Source organism: Petaurus breviceps, unplaced genomic scaffold (assembly GCF_028583685.1).
Source record: "Petaurus breviceps papuanus isolate PSGF00001 unplaced genomic scaffold, PetGlider_PUasm1.0 90701, whole genome shotgun sequence".
NCBI classification, from domain to species: domain Eukaryota; kingdom Metazoa; phylum Chordata; class Mammalia; order Diprotodontia; family Petauridae; genus Petaurus; species Petaurus breviceps.
In genome coordinates, this window is record NW_027187316.1 from 4,654,657 (window position 1) to 4,678,456 (window position 23,800).

General features: G+C 39.0%; 1 protein-coding gene across 1 annotated transcript; it reads left to right on the top strand.

Moving 5' to 3' along the window:
- Nucleotides 1-478: 478 nt before the first annotated feature.
- On the top strand, nt 479-16,274 carry ENPP5 (ectonucleotide pyrophosphatase/phosphodiesterase family member 5). Its single transcript, XM_069065831.1, has 4 exons — nt 479-633; nt 9,173-10,015; nt 12,077-12,253; nt 12,892-16,274. The coding sequence occupies exons 2-4, from the start codon at nt 9,187-9,189 to the stop codon at nt 13,305-13,307; spliced, it is 1,422 nt and encodes a 473-aa protein (XP_068921932.1). The 5' UTR covers nt 479-633; nt 9,173-9,186; the 3' UTR covers nt 13,308-16,274.
- The last annotated feature ends 7,526 nt before the right edge of the window (nt 16,275-23,800 follow it).

Below are 23,800 nucleotides of genomic sequence, written 5' to 3' on the forward strand. Positions count from 1 at the left end.
AAAATGACTGCCCTCCAGGAGCTTACAAGGACACAAGGAGAAGCAGGGGTCTATCTGAGGGATGCTACTTTGTTAGTCACTCCTTTTTCAGATACAGAGTTGGAACCCAAGGGGCGGGGCGGGGGTGGGAGGGGAAGGACAAGAATCAAATTTGCCCACTGTTGTCACCCCCTTAAACTCACCAAAAGTATGTTTTAACAAATATAAAAGCTTATATCAAGAGAAAAAACAGTCCTCGAATCACATGCCTCAAGAGAATTAACCCGGCTGATGGCAGCACAATTGTTCACAATTGTCTACGTCGACTAGGCACCTTTCACGGTCAAGGCCAGTAACAGTAAAAGGAGTGGCTCCCCAGGCAGCAGGACGCTGGGAGGGGGAAGTGGAGACGAGGAGGAGCCACGCTCCACATTGGCCAATACTTGGGTGCGACCGCCCCTGACCCCACCCCAGCTCCACCTCCTAAGTCCCGCCCAAGCTCTTTCTCTGGAGCATCTGCTCCCACCCCCACCCTTCCCTCTTTCAGCTGATTGACAGAAAGTCTGGCCACTTCGGACAGCTCCTTCCTTTAAGCCTTAGGGAAGGTGGGTCAGGACGTGTCAGGTGCTGTACAGAGCGTCCGGAAACCTGCAGGTGAGCGGGCTGTGGGTCTGTGCTGTCCCTCGAATGCCTTTCTTCACCACCCCACCCCCCACTCCCTGGGATCCCTGGTCTACTGGGGCGGGAAAAGAGCCCTTGACCCTTCTCATCCCCCGCCCTCCCAGTTTGAGGCCGGAGATTTAGAGCCCGGGGAGGGGGAATGGATTTCCCTTGTTTCTCCCGGGAATCCACACTGCGTCTGCATGCTCATACACTCACGCACATTAAGATTCGATTCCCTGTATGCATGTTCATGCATACTCACATATATATGGAATGCATCCTGCACACAAACGCGTATGCACACGCAGCCCACGGGGCATGTAAACATACACACTCGGGCGCTCCGGCACACACCAACAGAACCCACCTTGTAAACACACGCCTTATATAATACCTGTGCGTGATGTTGGGGAAATGAGAATTCATCACCCAGTACCGACTACTGAACTATCCTGAACAAAGATAGATTAAGTAACTGGCAGCGCCACCCCCCAGCCTTCAACTCAGACCCCTAGGTCCTGGTTCTTAGTCCTTTTTCATTTCCTCTGTAAACCAAAACTAAATTTCTCCTCCCCTCTTCCGCCCACCCTTGGGCCTGTGTTACCCCCACCCCCCTAAATCCACCTCTTCGCTTGCACTGTTCCCTAGTGGGTTAAGAGAATTCGGATCTAGGACACAGCAGAATCGCATTTCTCGCTGCACCATAGCTAGTAGAGCAGAAAGAAGCTCCGCTTTGTCTCCTTCCCACCCCCTGCTTCCCTTTTTAGTGGAACAGGCTAGGTTGATGTCACTGATGTGGCAGTTCCTGCTACAAAACACTAGAAAAAAGCTATTTAAAAAAAAATGTAACCTTTCTCTAACTTGTTTTGCTGGCCAGCAAAAACAAATGCCCCTCCCCCTTGTCCACCGTTTCTGACTTTTGCAACAAATTAGAGGAAAACCAGAGGTGTTTCTCATAAACCATTTTAGCTGTGGGCTTCATAATAGAGGTTCGGTTTGATCCTCCTCCAACTCTGTCATGTTTGGGGAAGTCGGAATGGGAGAAGAGAAGATGGAGAGCAGAAACTAGCCCCCAAAATGCAAAAATGTGCAGCTTATGAGAATGAGTCGGTTTGTGTTTATGGAGATCTCGGTTCTACATTTACATGCAATGCACTTAAAAAAGTATGTTCAGGAAAGCAGGATTTTTGTTCTGTGCATAATTTGGTGGGTATATTCAGTAACAGCCAAAAGTAAAAGAGAAAGATAATTCATTAAATAATTCTGAGGTAATAATACTTCCTTAATAAAGGTGGTTAGGCAGAAAATTATTTGGGAGTACCTTGTGATCTGATTTACCAGCAATAAATGCTTACTGAAGCTTGGTGAACCTTGCCCTCTTCATAGGTATAGAGCTGGGAGGGACCCTAGAAGTAGGTGATATTAGGGAATTGAGAACTTATTAACCAGATGAGGTTGCTTGCTCCTCAAGGAGGATAGATTGAATACTTGAGGTAGTCAGAGGCTGGTCAGTAGAGGGCTGGACCTGGAGTCAGGAAAATCTGAGTTCGAATCCACCTTCATATGCTAACTAGCTGTGTAACTCCAGGAAAGTCATTTAACCCCTCTCAGTTTCCTTATCTGTAAAGTAGTGATAACAGCACCTCCCTCACAGGGTTGTGGTAAAGATTGAGCCTGGCACACCATATTTATTGTTGTTCAAACTTGTCCAACTCTTTGTGACCCCATTTGGGTTTTCTTGGCAAAGATACTGGAGTGGGTTGCCATTTCCTCTCCAGCTCATTTTACAGATGAGGAAACATAGGCCAACAAGGTTAAGTGACTTGTCATACAGCTAGGAAGTGTCTGAGGCCAGATTTGAACTCAGGAATATGAATCTTCCTGACCCTAGGCCTGATACAATGTCCCCTGCACCACCTAGCTGCCCACCATAGGTGTTTTATAAATTGTTCCTTTCTCCTTCCCTAGAGGTCATCAAGTCTAACCTGATTTGATACATAAGTATATAACCTCAGAGTGATTTATATGCCTAACTCATGGCCATACAAGCAATAGTGGCAGAGCTGGGATTTGAACTCATGTCCTGCTGATTGCCAAGTCTGGTTTTCATTCTGCTATATCATATCATTAAGTTGAACAATGAGATACAATCATTTAGGCCAAAGGTATAGCTTGTCTCTACATTTCAACTTTAAATGTTTAACAAGATCGTGTTTCTTCTTGCCCTTTCAATGAGCCGGAGAGGGTGAGAATTTACAACTAAAGATAAAAATTCAATTTAAAAAAGGTATTTAGCAAGGATTTATTCCTTAATATTGAAAGTTTCTTATTAGTGGGATCCATATCAGTAACTGCTTAGTTAATATCTTGAGCTCTTTACAACCTGGACCTACCCAACCTTTCCAGCTTTATTGTAATCCAGCCAAACTGACCTTCTTTCTACTGTTGCTCATCTAATAATAATAACAATAGATAGCATTTAAATAGTGTTTTCCATATGCTACCAAACTTGATCCCAACAACCACAGTGTGAGATAATGCCATTATTGTCCCAATTTTGCCAGTGAGGAAACAGAAAGAAAAGCAAATTGGGTTGTTGTTCATTTGCTTCTCGGAACCCCATTTTGGGGGTTTTCTTGGCAAAGATACCGGGGTGGTTTGCCATCTCCAGTTCATTTTACAGATGAGGAACGGGTAACCAGAGTGAAGGGACTTAACTAAGGTCACACAGCTAGTGAGTGTCTGAGGTCAAATTTGAACTCAGGCCTTCCTGACTCCAGGGCCAGTAATCTACCCATTCTATCACCTAGCTACCCCTTAGTAAGTAAAGTGCCTAGGGCTGGACTTGAACTCGAGGCTTACTAACTCCAAGTAAAACATTCTAGCCCCTCCACCAGCTAGCTGCCTTTCTGTCTAGATACAGGACACTTCGTTCTTTCTCTTCCCTATACCCAACCTTGAACTAACTGTCCTTATGCCCAGAATGCAATTCCTCTTCACCTCTGACTCCTAGGCTCCCTAGTTTCCTTCAAAACTTAATTCTAGTGCCTTTTTTTACATGAAGCCTTTCCTGATTTCCACCCCACCTCAGCTGCTAGTGCCTTCTTCCTAAAATTGGATTTCACATATATCCGTATTGTGACTCTCCATAGAGAATGCTCTTTGAGCACAATGACTATTTTGTTTTTTACTACATACCCGGTGGCTAGTTCGATGTGTAACCATAGGTGCCTGATAGATGTTTGTCAGTTAATTTATTACAAGCTCGTTTTGTGTGATCCATGTGGCCCAGAAAGCTATTCTTGGGGCCAGCTTCTTAATTGCTAAGACTAGACCTGCCTGTTGATTGCAGAGTTAAGGCATTAGAAGCTAGTGCTTTTTTTAAATAGATGTCAGATCCAAGAGGAATTGGGTTTTGTTGTAGTTGTTGGTTTGGAAGAAAAGCTGCAGTGTCATGCTTAGCCTTTAGAATGGTTTAGAGAAATTTTCACAGGATGGAGGCATAGTGACTTTGTGAAAGCCTCCTTTTTTTTCACTTGAATGATCTTACTTTCTCATTATTTGAGGATCTCTGATGCATGTGGTATTTTTGACTTTGTCATTTGCCATTTGTCGAAGGAGCAAACTCTTTGAGGGAAGGAATGTGTTAAAACTGTATCTTGTTCTGGTTCCCCTTATCACTCTGCTGCCTCTGGTTAATATAGTTATGCTGTTCAGTCATTTCAATCATGTCTGACTCTTTATGAGCCCATTTGGGGGTTTCTTGGCAAAGATACTGGAGTGGTTTGCCATTTCCTTCTCTAGCTCATTTTACAGATGAGGAAACTGAGGCAGAGTTAAGTGACTTGCCTAGGGTCACATGGCTAGTAGGTGTCTGAGGCTAGATCTGAACTCATGAAGATGAGTTTTCCTGTCTCTAGGCCTGGTTCTCTATTCCTCTATCCACTGCACCACCAGCTGCCTACATATAAAGAGAGAGGGAGGGAGGAAGAGAAATATTAGAAAGGTATCTTAAAAGTGTAACCTTTTGTCTAATTTATTTTGTTGGCCAGTGAAAACAAATGACCCTCTCCCTTGCCCACCATTTCTGACTTGTGTAACATATATGTATGTATGCATTCACATACATATATTCTTGACAGTTTTCTGTCTACTGTTTCAGCAAATTTCTCAGATAGAAACAAAGGCAGAAGAAAGTGCCTCTACCAATGCAGATTACCACCTTCTTTGTGCCTTAGAGTCTTAGGGAGTTGCCTAATTTACTTAGGTATGGCTTGATAACATTAAAGACATTGAAATTTTAAATTCTTATCTTTTAACAAGTTAGTTTTATGCTTTAAAACTGAAACAAAACCCATAATTCTAACCCTGGTCAACCACCTTTCCAAAAGAATGATGGTCACAGAAGAGAGGATGTATGAGACAGAACCCAAATCCATTAATCATTTTAAACATAGTGGTGGAAATAGACTTTCCAGTTAAAGTTGTATACTTGAAAGCTTATCTTGTAAACTTGAGAAATGTTCAGATGATGCATTGTACTGGGTATAGCATTCATTAGAGAAGTGGGATATTTGTGGCTGATCTCTATTAGACATTGTAAACAACCAGACCAAAGGAGGAAGAGAGAAGAGAATTCTTAAAGCTAACAACAAACCCAAAGTTGGGAAGATATCAAAAAAGCATTGCAAAAAAAAAAAAAAAAAGAATTACTGGTTTAGATGAATATAGTGCCCAATAATTATAATCCTACTGCTGTCCCATAGTAAACACAGAATGTTTTATGACTGTTTACCAGACTAATTAGCTTATCAAAAAATTTGAACTTGGCATATTGGGAAAAAAAACTTTTTTCCCCTTTAGAAACACATTTGTTAATGTTATTATTAACATTTGGTGCCGTGGGAAGAGAACTAAATTTGAAATCATAAGAACTAGGTTCAAATCAGATCTATCACAGAACCAAATCTAATAAGCTGAAAACAGCAGGACTACATCTAAAGTCTACTTTGAGCTAAAAAAAAAATCAATCACAACTTCTGGATAATGAAGACTTGGCTAGATTGTTCATAAGAAGACAACATGGGAGTTTTAGGAGATCTTTGATGGAACTGAGGTTGGACTCCTGGAATGGGATTAAAGGTGGGAAATAGCTGAAGGCTACCTAGAGATGATAGACAATGGAGGTCTAGGCTAGTTTAAGGGTAACCGACTTGGTTATAAGTATTTTGATAGGATCTAGGGTGGAAACTAGCTGGACAAAGGAGGGCTAGGCTAGGTTAAGAGTAAAAGATTTGGGCCTAGCAATAATGAAGGCCATATGGCCTCAGGCAAATTCCTCATCTAGTGGGAAGATTCAGTTCAAGGGCTTTCCTAGAGCTTGTAACCCATCAAAGATACTAGAGTGATTTGCCATTTCCTTCTCCAGATCATTTTACAGATGAGGAAACTGAGGCAAACAGGATAAAGCGACTTGCCCAGGGTCAGAGTGACTCTGTCGTAAGTGTCTGAGGATGGATTTGAACTCAGGTCTTCCTAATTCCAGGCCTGGAGCTCTATCCACTTGGCTACCTGTCTTTTTAAGTACTTAGTATATTCCAAGCACTGTGCTAATGCTGAAAATACAAATATAAGCAAAAGAGAGTTCCCTGCTTATATTCTGCATTATGTACATTTAAGCGCTTACATTTTAATGTGGGAAAACAACACATAAAAGGGAGAGTGACGGTGGAGAAAGAAAGTGGGGAAACCCAGAGTCAGAAGCAGAGCAGGGAAGGGAATGAAGTGGGAGTGGCCTGGGCCTATCTCCAAAATGGACATCCCAGGAGGAACTCAGGAAAGGGAGAAGGGAAGCTGGAAAGACTGGAGGAGGTTACAAGGGTGAGAAGGCCCCAGGCCCTGAGGGAAATCCCAGGGTAAAAAGGCAGCTGAGGCTCGAGGTAGATGCTGTAGGATCCACTTTACAAAATAGAAAACAGCCCTCAGAGAGGTTAAATGACGTGCTTTGGGTCATATGGCTCCTAAGATTTGAGGGTGAGATTTGAATCTCCTATCTTCTTAACTTCAAGTCCAGTACTGTGTATACAGTGTCCAGATCAAGCCAGGCCCCATGGTCCTCTGCTCTGGTTAGAACACATGCTGATTATAGTATTCAGTTCAAGGTACCGCATTTTAAGAATGTTGACAGGCTGGAGTATATCTCTAAGTGTGTAACTAGGATGAAACAGAACTGAAAACCAGGAAACTGGGGCTCTTTAGCTTGAAGAATAAAAAATAAGGATATGACTGCTGTCTTCACGGATCTGAAATGCTGTCTGGTGGGAGAAGGATTTACTTGGATCCAAAAAGAAGAACTCTAGTCAGACTCTGTAGGGTCTGATGGAAGTTCAGATGGAAACTGTGGAGAGGCATAGTCTAGGCAGATACAAGGAAAAAACATCCTTGCAGTTAGTTCAAAAGAGGAATTGGGATGCCTTAGTAGGTCATGAGTTCTTTGTTATTCAGTGCCTTCAGAGAGACAAGATGAATAGTTGTTAGAGGTATTTTAAAGGGGGAGTCCTATTTGAGTAGTCAGGGTTAAATGACTTGCCCAGGGTCACACAGCTAGTAAGTGTCTGAGGCTAGATTTGAACTCTGGAAGATGAGTCTTCCTCATTCCAGGCCCAGCACTCTATCCACTGTACCATCTAGCCTCCTCATTTGAGTATAGATTGGCCTTGATAAATTATCAAGCCCCTTCCAACAATGAGATTGAAGTTTCTGAGCAGTTACCAGTATTCTTTAGCAGAGGGAGTTCCCTCTACAAAAGAGGTCATGGTCCCTCTCCTTATCCCTGATCCAGGGACAAGGGTCACTAAAGTTCCAGAGTTTAAAGGGAACAGGTTCTCATTTTTCAAATACTATTTGTCTGCTTTAGAAACATTTTACAAATTGAATTCTAACATCAGTAGGCAGAAAGCTAGAGTTTATCCAATTTTTGTGCTGCTTAAAAATATATTCAATGAAGGATTGGTTAAGAAAGAAAAATAAAAACAAATAATCCTTCCTTTGTAGGCAAACCTTTTTTAATTATTAAAATGAGATTTACTTGAGGGGTATATCTGACCATTTTGCTTAGTAGCATGGATAACTGAGACATAGCTATTTACTTTCTTAAATAGTAAAACACTCTTAAGAGAAGAGCTCTTTACATGAATTAAATCCCTTTGAAACTGGATGTGGGGCCTATCCTGAGGCACTCATATATCTGCTAAAGGCTAAGGTCTGGCTAATGTCTACTGCAGGAAAAAAAACAACCCTAGAATTGTTTTTCCACTTTTTATTTCTCGTTCAAAAGCTAGTAGGTGTTTTAAGTGAGAGTTAGTGCTTTAATTCTAGTCCCCCAAGTGAATAAATGAAAAGCAGACAGTATATTATTAATGTCTTTGAGTTTCAGAGGCTCATCTGTTTATTTTCCTGTGACTAGGTGATACAGTAGATTGAGTGCTAGACCTGCAGTCAGGAAGACTAATCTTCCAAGTTCAAATCTGGTCTCAGACACTTACTAACTGTTAACCCTATTTGCCTGTTCTTCATCTGTAAAAGAAGATGAAGAAAATGACAAACCACTCCTGTATCTCTGCCAAGAAAACCCCAGACAGGGTCATGAAGAGTCAGGCATGACTAAACAAAACAACATACTCTCAAAGATAGAATTTTTTTTCTTTTAGATTTTTCTTTTTGCTTTTTGGAGGGGGGAAAGCAGGGCAATTGGGGTTAAATGACTTGCCTAAGGTCACACAGCTAGTTTTGAGTTAAGCGTCTATGGCTGGATTTGAACTCAGGTCCTCCTGACTCCAGGGCTGCTGCTCTATTCACTGCGCCACCTATCCACCCCTAATGAAGATAGAATTTTTAAAAAAATTAAAAACTTAACAAACAGCTTCAGGAATAGAAGTACGCATAAAAGTGTAATTAATGAATTTGCATATTGTTTTCCCTGCTGCCAAGATGCCTGACTTTTTAGTCTACTCATAAAATATGTTTATGTATGCATATATAGAATATACCTTGTTTTAGCAGTAGAAGTGCTCTAGAAAAAGTTTTTGTAAAGCAAACCTTATCTTACACGATCTAAGGGAGTTAACTACTTTTTTTTTTTTTTGCTTTTTGGAGGGCAGTTGGGGTTAAGTGACTTGTCCAAAGTCACACTGGTTTTTTGTGCTAAGTGTCTGAGGCCAGATTTGAACTCAGGTCCTCCTGACTCCAGGGCTGGTGTTCTACTCACTGTGCCACCTTAAAGGAGTTCTTTTATAAAAATGCTAAAAAGCAAGAAAAAATAGCTTTTAATTTAGTTAAGGGCCTCCTAATCATAGATATATGGTTTGATTCACTAGTAAATACAGAGGGTGCTCTGCTCTGCTTCACAGTCCATAATAGAAAAAATGAACCCTCCTTAATCATTTCTGGAGGATGGAGATATGTAATCACTGCGAATCACTACAAAGTTTTCAGAGCAATTGAAGCTAACATGCCTGTGTTTATTCTACAGATTGTTTTTGGAAAATGGATTCAAAGTTCTGCCATGTGTTGTTCACACTCTCTGCATTGACATTTTCAATCACGTTTTCTCACCAACAAGATGAACAGAAAGTTCTGCTTGTTTCTTTTGATGGATTCCGCTGGGATTACATCTACAGAGTCCCCACACCCCATTTTCATTATATCATGGAGTATGGTGTTCATGTCAAGAAAGTCACTAATGTTTTTGTTACTACGACTTATCCTAATCACTATACTTTGGTAACTGGTCTCTACCCAGAGAGTCACGGCATAATTGCCAATGACATGTATGATTCTACCTGGAATGAAACCTTCTCCTTGGAGGACATGAAGATCTATGATTCAGAATTTTGGGAAGATGCAATTCCAATATGGATTACAAATCAAATAGCAGGCCATGACACTGGTGCTGCGATGTGGCCTGGGACAGATGTGAAAATACATGAAGAATTTCCTACTTATTATATGCCTTACAATGAGTCTGTTTCATTTGAAGACAGAGTCTCAAGAGTTATTGAATGGTTTAAATTAAAGAAACCTATAAATCTTGGTCTTCTTTACTGGGAGGATCCTGATGAGATGGGCCATAATTTAGGTCCTGACAATCCACTCATGGACTCTGTCATTTCTGATATTGACAGTAAGTTAGGATACCTCATTAAAGAGTTGATGAAAGAAAAGTTGTGGAATACCGTGAACCTAATTATCACAAGTGATCATGGGATGACCCAGTGTTCTGGGGAAAAGATCATAGAACTTGACCAATATGTCAGTCCAAATGACTATTTTCTGATAGACCACTCACCAGTTAGAGGCATTTTGCCAAAAAAAGGTAAATTCCAGTACTGATTGATCTGATTAGTGATTTTAAGAGCCAGCTTTCCTTGTCTTTGTCCCTTTTGTCTTAACGTAGATTATTTCTGTAATCAAGCTAGGAAGCTTAGAGAAGAGCTTCTGATCTCATTTTAACATCAAGCTGTGTCAAGGAGGGAAGGAAACAAGCATTTATTAAATATCTGTTGTGTGACAGGCACAAATAAATGTATGTGTATGTATACACATATGTATATGTATAGTGTGTATGTGTGTGTGAGAGAGAGAGAGTATGTGTATAAAATCTCATTTGATTCTCACAGTAACCCTGGAAGGTAAGTGCCATTACTATCCTCATTTGAAAGTTGAAGAAACTGAATTGTAGAGGTTAAATGACTTTAACAGGACCCTACTGACTGATGAGATTATTGTATTCTTTCTCTTTTCCTTTCTCTTCATCCTGGCCCCTACCTGCCTTTCCAGGCTTATACTTTACACCGTCCCCGTCCCCCCACCCCCATCCACAGTACAATCCAAAATGCTGACCTCCTTACAGTTCTCAAAACTCTATGCTCCATCTACCATTTTGTTGTTGTATAGCCTTTTCAGTCGTGTGCAACTCTTCTTGACCCCATTTGGGGTTTTCTTGGCAGAGATGCTGGAGTTTGACATTTCCTTCTCCAGCTCATTTTACAGATGCTGAAACTGAGGCAAACAGGTTTAATTGACTTATCCAGGGTCACAGCTGGCAAGTGTCTGAGGCCTGATCTGACTTTGGGTCTTCCTGGTTCCAGGCCCACTATTCTATCCACTGTACCACTTAGCTGCCCAAAAGTTACTGAGAATATAGGCACACAATAACAGCTTGATAAATGCTTGTTAACTGACTGAAACACCAAACAGTAAAACAAATTCTTTTATCTGCATTTTTAGAAACTGGACTTGTATACAGGTATTAATTATTTTGCTGAAGAGTTGCTTTCTAGGAAATACGATTGAGAAAAAAATACCATTTTCCCATTGGCTTCCATTAGAAAAATTCCTATGCTTCATCAGAGGAAAAAGTTAAAAAGGCAAAACCCCCAAGGAAAACATGGTGAGACAAGGGGAAAGTGGTGTCTTGGTCTGAATGTTATGGTCAGTGTGTGGTTTAATATCGTGGTCAGAATTTGGAAGCGCTTTGTCAGCTCCCTCCCCTGCACTCTTAGCTGTTCTTTAGTTTTCAGTAGATCTCCCAATTGCTCATTTTTCCTACCAAAAATTGCCTTCTCTCCTGCTTTTGCTTGGGTATTAACCATGACTGACTAATGGTCTTACAGACTCGCAATTACACTGTAATCTTTTTTTTTTTTTTGTAAGCAATTGGGGTTAAGTAACTTGCTCAAGGTTACACGGCCAGGTGTTTCTGGGTGGGTGCTAAGTGTCTGAGCCCGGATTCAATCCCAGGTCATTCTGACTGTGGGGCTGGTGCTCTTACTCGCTGTGCTACCTGGCTGCCCCCACTGTAATCTTTTATTTCCCTAGTAAATGCCACTAATAATGCATAATTCATTCCTTAAATAGAGGTTTGAAGTTCTGTCAGATGAATCAGTGCCCGCACTTCATCAATTCTTTTAGAGTTTACTTAAAAACAAAGAACAAACTCTTTGGTCTCCCTGCAATGGTGACACATGGCAGAGAGGGGCAGGGTTGGGGAGCAGCCAGGAAGAATTTTTCCATATAAGACTAAATAAATGCTGCATTTAGTCGGTTGCTTTTCACCATGGTAGTTCATCTGTGTTCTAGAAATGTTGCTGAGTTACCTTCTGTTTACTCCCTGTATGACCCTAGGAAAGTTCCTTTCCCTGCCTGGGCCTCAGTTTCATTTGTCAAATGATATAGTTAGACCAGATGACTTCTAAGAGCCCTGTCAACTTATTTTAAAAAATTACAATTCTTTAAAATTGAAAATGATTGTTTATTTTAAAATTATGATTCTCAATGACCAAAAGTGCTTTTTTTTTCCTTGGACAAAGCTGTTGCTTAGATTTACAATCTATCATCTGGTTCCAGTTCCTGATATTTCTCTACTGTCCTCTAGGTAAATTTGATAAGATTTATGCAGCATTGAGTAATGCTCATCCTAACCTGACTGTTTACAAAAAGGAAGACATTCCAGAAAGATTTCATTATAAGCACCATCACAGAATTCAACCCATCTTAATAATGGCTGACAAAGGATGGACCATTATACAAAATAAATCCAATACATTCATGTGTAAGTATTTTATGGTATACTATTACTTCAGGATCATTTTTATTAATATCTATGCCATCATTGGGGATTAATTATTGGTTGGAAAACTAATCAGTTACCAAACTGGGCAGTCAGGTGGCACATTGGATAGAATGTTGGGTCTGGAGTCAGGAAGACTCATCTTCCTAAGTTCAAATGTGGTCTCAGATACTTACTAGGTGTGTGACTGTGAGCAAGTCACTTAACCCTCTTTGCTTTAGTTTCCTCATCTGGAAAATGAGCTGGAGAAGGAAATGTCAAACCACTCCAGTATCTCTACCAAGAAAACCCCAAATGAGGTCAGGAAGAGTGGGACATGACTGAGATGACTGAAAAACAAACTAATTAGTATTTGATAACCTGGGTGTAATTGAGTAGTAAATTCTAAACAGTTTTAGAATTTAGAAATCAAATTGAAGACTGCCTATAGAGTTCATAGCATGTGGTCTAGAGATATCCTATTTGACTTTCTATTTATTAAAGCAAACTGCAGTGTATTTGTATGACTTGTGTGCAAAAAATCCACAACTTTTAAAACCCAACCAAGTTTTTACTTAACTTCAAAATATGAAAAACCAAATGTTAAGCAGTGGCTTACTCATCCATTTTGTTTTTCACAGTAGGTAATCATGGTTACGATAATGAATTTTCTGATATGCATCCATTGTTCTTGGCCCACGGTCCTGCTTTCAAGAAGAATGTTTCAAAGGATTCCATGAACTCGACAGACTTGTACCCGCTGCTGTGCCATATTCTTGACATTCCTCCAATGCCACACAATGGATCACTGGCAAACATAGAAGAACTGCTTTCTGAAACAGTCCCCAAAGTGATTCCACATGATATGACTCCACAGAGCAATATGAACCTAAGGATTTATAAGCTGCAGTCGTATGCCTACTTTGTGGGAGTCTTCCTTGGTAGCATGATAGTAATTGTGTTTCTTCTAGTGTTTGTTAAACATTTAACTCACAGCCAAATGCCCACTATACAAGAGCGGAATGCTGAAATAGCTCGGCCATTGCTATGGTCTTAAGATTGCTTAAGAATGGAGATTTTTGTAGTTAATTGTTTGTAGTTAAAAAAAAAAAAGTGTGGTTCCAGGAAACCAACTTCAAAATTTGCATAGAAAGAATATACCCTGCTTTTACACACACACACACACACACAGACGCACATGCACATACACATCCATATGTGTCCATACCATATACATATACACACACAAATTTGGACAAAAGTTCACAGTACTATTTATTTGCATGAGATTAAAAATATAACTAAGAGCATGTCTTAACTTTACTCTTTAGCCTTGGAGGAGATTAATATCCAATGTTAGATGAATTGGAGACATCTTAGACATGTGGTGACTTTGAATCTTTATAGATACCTCACTTTGGATTATTCTTAAAAGAAAATGAGTTTTATTTTTTAAAATGTAAATTTGAAAAATTTCAATGCACTTTATAGACTACTACTGAGTCCTAACATTTAGTCAACTGATGAAAAAGAGAATTCTTTGTGCCCATCACTAGCAGACGCTGCATTTTCCCTCTTATAAGAAGGGGATGTGATTCTTTGCCTATAAGAGAGATGTAGAGGTTGCTTCATAATTACGTAATACATCTCCTTAAAAGTTAGGGGACCTAGATTAAACTAGGCCTACCTTTATACCAAAAAAATAGAAGCAATTGCCTCTATGGATACACTTCATCACAGGCTTTCTAAAGCACCTGATTCTCATTGAACTTTTAGAGAATGCTCCATATGAAAGAATAGCCAGAAAGGTTACTTTAAAAACATCTCTTTTTATTATAAACTACTTTTCATCATTTTCCATTTAATAATCTGATTACCTTCAAAATTCAAACATCAACTTCCTTGTAGACTCTATTACTTACTGAAATATATACGTAAGATAAAGGGAACTAAGTATTCTGGAGTTTCAGCTTTTTGATGTTCTTGGAGGATCTGATTCTTTTAAAAAAAAACATTATTATTAACTATGTTAAAATCTAATAGGGCAAAAGTAGGACCTTTCCCCTCCTAAAATAGAATACAACCTATACAAGCACCTTTCATCTAGGCATTTACACAGCCTGCACACAAAGGATATAATATAATCAGCAAAGTTAGGCTGTGCTCCTGCTATGTTTGAGAGGCAGGGTGACGTAGCAGATAGGGAGTTGGCCTTGGAGCCCAAAAACCTGGATTCAAGATCTGCCCCTGATGTGTACCGACTGAGTGACCCAAGGCAATTCACTCTGAGACACCATTTGTTTTTTTGTCAACTTAAATAATAACTTTAAAAAACTTAAATAAAAATAATACAATGACCTCATCTGAAAATACATGCACAATATTTTACACCTGTATCACCCACTATAAAAACAAAACAAAACAGAAACCCATTTTTCTCCCTCCCAGCTCTAACCCATTTTTAAAAAAGCAATTTCCTTTTAACAAATATGCATAGTCAAGTAAAATGAATCCCTTCAGTAGCTACATACAAAAATATATTTATGAATCATTCTGCACCCCACAAGCTATCAACTTTCTTTAATGGATGGTGTATCTCATTATTGGTCCTCTGGAATTATGAATAGTCATTGTATGTATCATAGTTCTTATAGCTTACAAAGTTGCCTGGTTTTAGAACTGTTGTCATGGTAGAAAAATGATTCTCTTGGTTTTGTTCATTTCATTCTTCAGTAGCTTAGAAAAGTTCTCAAAATTGTTCATTCACTTTCCAAGATCAAAAATTGTGGAGAAGTTGCCTACCTGCAATGCTTGAGGGAGTTCCTTTATTAGATAGTTCCTTTTATCAGAGAAATTACAGATCTGGTTCCTATCCCCTAATATTACAATCAGTATTGAACAGATACTTTTCTTTATAAGACCCTAAAAACAAACCAAAAAAAAAAAAAGCAGTCATATAAAGCTGGGAGGATTATCTTAAAAACCACCTCAGAATACATGCTAAAGTGCTAGGCACACGAATCAGTAACTGGTAAGAATTAAGTTTGGATTTAGGGTTATATGCTCAGTAAGTATTTGCTTGAGATAAATTAAGTGAACTTCTGCAGTATACGTAAGGGGCTTTACTAGGTGCTGGGAAAGGGAAAGGGTCATAGGTGATATAGTCTAAGAAATAAGTATCTTTTTTATCCCCCTTTACTACTTGAGATGTGCCAAATGTCATTCTAGCCCCTTCTCATTCCCCACTATCTTAGCACAAAAATATACTCTAATGCATTTATTTAAGGGCTCAAAAGGTTCTCAGAGGAAAGAGTGAATATTGAGAAAGAAAGGTTTTGGTTTTTTCTCTTACCTTAAAATAATGGGAAATTATGTCATTTCTCTTAGTAAATTCTCTAAAGTAGGTCAGAAATGGAGCCCATAGAAAATCTTTACATGTAACTTGATACATATTTGTACTGATGATTAACAAAAACATGCTGTGATTAAGTATTCAAGAATTGTAAGAAATACATTTTTTTAAAAAGTTACATAGCATATGACTATAACTGCACTTTAATGCTTTCTAAAATAATGTGAACAGATCATTTGTTAGGTAATAGTATTACTAATCCTTATTAACACTGGAGTTGTTTTACATAATAAATGAATTATGGTACCTAGATTGGATACCTGTTTATAAGCTTCTTTAAGCTGTGAAACATGATACTGATATTTATCCTTAAGAAATGTGGAACCTGGGTCTGCCATCTCAGAAAATGTATGTGTCAATATTGACTTTTCATTTTCCAACTTGCCTATAATGTTGAACTGTTAATATGTGGATGATAAAATTGGAATGTAATGGCTTTGAGAGTAAAATACCCAAGTTTTTATTTTCTCCTGTAAATTCAACATGAAGCCAGTTCTTCCCCCCCATTCTAGAAGTTGCTAATACGGTAAACAGTAAGGTGTAGCAAAACTTATTTAATAATGAAGAAAAATGAACCTTGTAATAATTTCATTAAAATTAAGATTCTATATATCTCATTGTTCCTTTTATTTTTTTTTTTTAAGCAATCGGGGTTAAGTAACTTGCCGGTGCTCTTACTCGCTGTGCTACCTGGCTGCCCCGTTCCTTTTATTTCTAAATATCTGACTTTCTACTCTAAAGCTATCAGGAAAAAAAAGTGTTGGAAAATGAATCAAGGTAAATGTAGCCTCCCCAGCTAGTGGGGAGATTGAGGCAGTAGGATCTCTTGAGCTTGAGAGTTCTGGGCTGAAGCAGGCTAAGCCTATTGGGTGTCTCCAGTAAAGGAGATATCAATATGGTAAGCCTACAGAAGGGGTGAACTGTGCCAGGCCCCAAATAGAACAGGTCAAAGCCTCCATGTCAATCAGTAGTGGAATCAGTTCATGTGTACCCTCTGTACTTCCTACCTGGACAAAATAGGGAGACCCAGTCTTTTTTTATTTTTATTTTTTTGCTTTTTGGAGGGCAATTGGGGTTAAGTGACTTGCCCAAAGTCACATGGCTAGTAAGTGTGTCAAGTGTCTGAGGATGAATTTGAACTCAGGGCCTCCTGACTCCAGGGCTGGTGCTCTATTCATTGTGCCACCTAGCTGCCCCTATAAGGAATTTTTTTTTTTTTGCTTTTTGGAGCGCAATTGGGGTTAAGTGACTTGCCCAGGGTCACACAGCTAGTTTTTGTGTTAAGTGTCTGAGGCTGGATTTGAGCTAAGGGGTGCTCTATTCACTGTGCCACCAAGTCACTGGAGACCCAGTCTTTAAAAATGCAAATCAGGAATGGGGAAAAAAAAAACAACTTTGAACAGAATTTCCGTTTTTCAGCTGCTTTCTTCAGGATTCTGGTTGGCTACATTTTCTTATATGAATCAATCAAAACTTATTTATTAAACGTGATACTTGTCAGGTATTGTGCTTGGTGTTGAAGATAAAGGATAAAAATGAAACTATACCTGTTCTCAAGGGACTCACACTCTAATAGGAATAGATAATAGAAAAAGGTTTCAGTTGCATGCCAGATGGAAAAGTCCCATGGTCCTTAGGGTGCAATGGCAATTCAGATATTAAAACCTTCTTTTATATTTTTATTTAATTTCACTGTTCCCATGGCTCTTAGGCTGTCCCCATCAGGGTCTAGACAATCTACAAAAGAAAAAATCATGCCCCGACTGACATTTGCCAGTTTCCAAGATGTAAATTTTAACAGTGAACATTTAACAACTGTCTCTCAAGAACTGGTGGTCAGGGTGGTGGTGGTGGTGGTATTTTGACTTTTCTGTCACATGTTGCCTCCTGTGTCTCTCTCTGAGTGACTTGCAGCTTCAGCTAAATTGACTTGCCTTTCCTGTATATATGTGGCATTTAGTTGGTATTTGGTGAGCATGACTCACCCTTTCTTCACAGAAGTTGCTTCCCTGAATGATGGCTGTGAGAGCTGAGCTGGCAGACAACTGTATGTATAGTCATATTACTTTCTGGTTTGGCAACTTCGGTGTCTTTTTTTTAAACTTTTTCCTTCTTAATTTTTTTTGTGCCATGAATTCCTAGAACTTTTTTTAAGTGAATAAAATCAAATATATAGGACTATATAGAAAACTAGCTATGCTGAAATGCACTTATTTTTTCCATTGAAGTCCATGGACTCTTGATTCAGAACCCCTAGGAATGACATGGTAGGAGGAAAAAAGCTGAAATTGATAGTAGTGTTTTTCCCCCATTTCTCTGTGTATTCACTCATTTGATTCTAATGTCCTCAATTTCTATAGATGTAAATTATCTAAAATTGTTAAAATATAAAACCGTTTTAAGTTTTGTACATCAACTTTAAGAAGAGAACAATATCACCTGTTATTTCCTCTCTCCTTAATCACCCCCCTTTTAGCCTTCATTATAGATTTCTGGGTCCCTAGCTTACTGTCTATTGCTTTTATCTTTTCTACATTCTGCCTTCTGTAGAATGAAAACTACCTCCATAGACTAGCTGTGTTTTCCCTTTAATTGTTAGCACCTTGACTGATGCCACACCATGAGTCTGAATGTATCAAGAAAGTCCTAAAGTTAGAAAGTCTAATAAATTCCTAAAATGCAATGGGTCTCTGAACATCTCATAATTCATCAAGCCCAACAAATTGTACAGATGCTAGACAAGGCAGTCAGGTCAAAAATGACAGCAGTAACCTAGAATCTTAGAATACCAGAACCAAAAAGGAACCTTAAGGAACAGTCCACCACCACCCCCATCCCTCACCCCCACCAATTTTACCAATAAGAAAATAAACCCAGGGGGCGGCCAGGTAGCACAGCGAGTGAGAGCACAGCTCCAGTGTTGAGAAGACCTGGAGATCGAATCCTGGGCTCAGACACTTAGTACCCACCCAGAAACACCTGGCCGTGTAACCTTGAGCAAGTTACTTAACCCCAATTGCTTAGGGGCGGCCAGGTGGCTCAGCGAGTAAGAACACTGGCTCCAGGGTCACTCAGCACCACACCCAGAAATAACTGGCCGTGTAACCTTGAGCAAGTTACTTAACCCTGATTGCTTTAACACACAAAAAAAGAAAATAAACCCAGAGACATAAAAATGACTTGCTCAAGATCACTCAGGCATTAAGTGGCTGAGTTTGAGTTTGAAATCAGTTTACAAAGTGAACAAAGTGAAAGGAATGCTAAAATTAAAGCCCATGCCTCTAGATTCTGTCCAGAGTTTTCTGTACTACAAGGTTCTGCTTCTCTTTCATGGAAAGATATAAGAAGTCATATTGTCCATTCTTGACTATATAATATTTAGATAGCACTTATTATGTGCCAGGCACTGTGCTGTGTTTTACAATTATTGTCTCATTTGATCCTCACAATAACCCTGGGAGATAGGTGCTGTTATACTCATTTGACAGATGAGGAAAGGGAAGCAAACAGAGGTTAAGTGACTTGCCCAAGGTTACGTACCCAGCAAGTGTCTGAGGTGGAATTTGAACCCAGGCCCAACACTAGACCCTGTATCACCTACTTGCCATAGATAAGGAACAGAGGTGATAATATAACTTTGGCAGCCTTTTTATATTGTGTTTATATAGGGTTCTGTGACATCATAACACTTCTACCAAGGGAAAGAAGGCCTAGGACTTGAGATTTTATTCTTGAAGGTTGGAGAAGTTAACCTCCCTTGATCCTTCAAACGTTTCAAGATATCTTCTCCCTTTCTATAGCCAAATTCCTAAAAGAAAAAAAAAGTTTATATTCACTTCCTCCACTTTCTCTCTTCTAGTTTCTCCAACTCTTGAATTCTTGGCTCAGATTTCACCATTCAATTGAAACTGATCTCTCCAAAGTTACCAATGATCCCTTAATCAGTCAACAAGTCAGGAAAATCTCAAATGGGGCCATGAAGAGTTGGACACAACTAAAAACGGCTGAATATCAAATGCCTCCCCTGCTACCTTACAGAACTATCTTATACAACATAGGATTTTTTGAAGAAAAAAAAGAAAAATAAGCAAAACCAATCAATACATTGAGAAAAGTCTGAAAATATAAGCAATATTTCACGTGAACCTCTGAGAACATTTACAAAGGAATGGGGAGAGACAGATCTTTCCATCTCTTCTTTGGGGTTATGCTTATATTTTAGAAATTCTACAACATTCACTTCCAATTGTTTTTGTGGGTGTTTCTTCCATTTACATTGTTGTAGTTATTGCGCATGGTGTTTCTTTGGCTCTGCTTTCTTCACTCTGCCTAAGTTCCTATCTTTCCATACTGTATTCATTGTTTCATAATCTTTCACAGCACAGCAATATTCCCTAACATTCGTATTAATTACAATTCATTTAGCCTTTTCCCAATCGACAGATACCCATTTTGCTTCTGATTCTTTATAATCACAGAAAGCGCTGGGAGGAATATTTTGTTGAGTCTAAGGATCCCCACATCTTTTCAGTCTCACTTCTCCAGCTCTCTGCATCATCAGGAAGCTGTATTCCTCTTAGGAGTCTGGTCCCTGCCCAAAGTGACTCAAGTGTCTTTTAAAGTGGCATAAAACCAGATAACCTCTTAAACTCCTTCCAAGTCTAATAAACTCTCACTGTTCTCACAAATTTCCAATTCTACACTCCTCCTCCCCTCTTCCCACCACTTCCATATACTAGATGCTTGCTTGGAATGGGTACGGGGCATGGTGCTGCTTGGTTGCTGTTTTCTGTTAAACCAAATGTAATGGCAAGGGAATCTGAAGATCTTCCCTGCCCCTTAATAGATCTCAAGTAGAACCCAACAGAAGGGGCTTGACAGGGAGGGAGGCATTTTTCAGGAACGCCCACAGCTTTTGTTACTTGGTAATTGGGCAGAGGGTCCTGAAGGTTGCGATGTGTCCTCTGACCCTAGGAAGGCTATATACTCTCTGAGGAGAGGTTTTGTTTTGGGGTTCATTTATGGGAAGAATTGTGTGATTTGGCCAGATGAGACTCTGGGTAGCCATTGAGCTCCCTGGCTTTGAAGATCCAGATGTTGGTGCTTCTCTCTCTGGTAACTATGTATGTATGTATGTAACGGTCAGACAGCTAGAAGCCCTGTTATCTGTGGAATTGTATTATTTTCTCTGTATTTTTTGTCTGCTTGTAATTTGTATTTTCTCTGAAGTTCAGGGTGCTGACTTTTCCCCCTGAACTAAGTAAATGATATTTACGTTTGATTAAAGTAAGACTGCTAACTTTTTTTGAGTTGCTTTCCTTTAGTATCAAAGAACCTGTGTTAGCAGCCATCCTGGGTATGCTAGAGTGCTTGCTATTACAAGATTTTTACCCTGAATTGATCCCAGGTTTCAGATCAGTTGAAATTCCCTAGCCTTATATATTTTTACATTTGCATATACTAGACCTTAAGTCTCATTACCTTTGTATGGATTCATTTCCATTCTCCATTAACTATCTTTCTGAAGATGGGTTGGATGGACATTAATAAGAGTTGGAGGTGAGGAAATTCATGGTGGTCACAATAAAACAATTAAACCACACTGTAAAATTCTGACTCTCCTTATGCCTCATTTTTGCTCACTTCTACATGAACATGCTAGAAACAGACATCACATCTGGAAAGGCTGCAAGGTACCAGCATTGCTGGACTTTCCAAATTCACAGCATCCCTTGGGGCAATGAGATAGATGGTAAAGCTGAAAAAGCCAATAGGACTAAAATAAAAAGTTTATTTTAAAATTTTCTTTTCACTAATAAAGTACATACAAATGATAAAGTGTTCAAAATATGAAAGCAAAATTCTACTTAGTGCAGGAACCTATCTATAAAGAGTTAAGAATGAAGGAGAAATTGGTGACTTTGAAGTCCAGATAAACTTAACTTTGTGGTAGTCTGCTAATCACAAAACACTAAGTACTAATTAACTAGTTATGACAGCCCCATCCATTTGATATCAATAAGGAAGTTCCCATGAAGATCAGAGCAGCAACATTTTAACTCCTGGTATTCTATTCACTGTGCCTAACTGCCCAGTAAAAATTAGTTAAAATAGCCAACTATTAGAAGGCAAGTGTTCTTCTTAACCCCATATAGCTCATCCAAGGTGAATTCTCTCCCCTCCCCCCTGATCCCACCCCTCAATGCTAGAGTAGCTCCATTGTGTCTTGTCACAGGATCTCTGCCCTTGAGGACTCATGACTGGGTACTTTCCATACTGCATGTCCCAGGAGAGAAAAAAGTACTAAGCACTCAGTTACTTCATTAGGATAGATTTTTTTTTTTTAAAGGCAAATGACCAGAGTTGCTAACTCACTCTGGTAGTCATCAAAACTGCTAAATGGCTTTAAACGTTTGCTTTTTTCTGAGAAGAGAGCAATATTTTGGGGTTTTTTTAAAGGGCAGGAACTAATGCATTTATTAATAGCTAATAACTAGCAGTACTTTAAGGTTTTCAAAATGTCTTACAAGAACCCTGTGAAGTTAAGTGTTGTTGCTATCCCCATTTCACAGATGAAGAAACTGAAGCAGGGCAAGTGACTTGTACAGGTGCATGTAGCTAGTAAAATGCTCAGTATGTGTCAGGAACTATGATAAAAAAAAGTCAGTCCTTATACACAAGGAGCTCACATTCCATTGGAAACAAACAATATACATAGAAAATTTTGAGAGGCATTTGCATTTTATCCTATAGGCAAATGGAAATCAGTGCCTGGACTCTGAAAGGAAGTGACAAGGTCACTTCAAATATCAATTTTGTAGCTTTGTGAAGGACAGATGGAGAAGGAATATACTAGAGTAGCTATTTAGGAGACCAGCCCATAGACAAGGACTTGAACCATAGATGAGGACTTGAATGGAAGCGGAAAAACAGACAAATGTGAGATTATGAATGCAGAAGTAGACTTGGCAACGGATTTCATGGTGAAAGAGGTGGAGAAGGAGAAAAGTTGAAGGTAAATATAGAGACAGTACAACCTTTAACCAAAACAGGAAAACTAGAGGGGGTAGAATGGGAAGATAATTTTGTTTCAAATGTTTTTACGTTCCCAGCCCCTTAAAACGTAGCAAGCACGTAATGTCTGCTGAATGTAATGTTGGCACAACTCACAATCAATCCCATGACAAACTGAGGAGTTGCTATACACTAGTGAAAGAGAAATTCTATCAATTGTAAATAAATCAAAATGTTAGAACTGTATCTCATGTACTTTTTTTTTTTTGCTTTTATTTACATTGAGAGAACAGTTTGGGGGCAGGAGGTTTTTCTTTCAATACAATGGGGACTATTACTAAATCCAGAATAGAGGGCCATTGCTGAAAAGACAAAAGTCAGTAACTATTAACTCAGGTTAGGGGGACGATTATTTGTGAAAGTGCAAAGCTGTCATTATAGTGATGTTAGATCTGGAATAAATCTTAAATTAGTAAGTGATCTGAGAATTTAACGATCCCAATTTCTCCTAAAATATTGATAAAAATGATGCAGATGTTATCTATTAACACTGATATGTCAGCTATAACTTCTCCTGGATTAAGACTGTCTTTTCCTTCTTTACTTAGTACCTAACACCGTTTGTAAAATTATAATCCATTTGTTTTGAGTTTCAAAGCTAGGAGTAAAAATCACCCCAACTACTGTCCTAGTGAAAAACTAGTTTTTTAACTTGTATCCAGTTAAATCAAATGGAAAGGGAATTCAAATCATAAAGCAATTATCCAAGAAAAGCTTTTAATAATCTAAAAAATAAAACTGTGCTAAAGCTCTGCCAAGTCACCCAATGTTACCTGTTCAGACAGAAATCCTGTCTGAATTTCTTTAGCATTGTTGTTCTCATATTATTATAATTAAGAATTATAAAAATCCAAATACTTATTAAGTACCTACTGTTTACAGAGAACTGATACTAAGTGCTGGAAAAGATACAAAGACACAATTCTTGCTGTAATGGGGTAATATGATACACACACACACACACACAGATAAATGAATAAGTATTGCAAAGTGCTGTGGGAAGTGGACAGAAAAAGGTTATTCCTAATAATGGGCAGGAGGAATAAAATCAAGCCAGTTAAGTG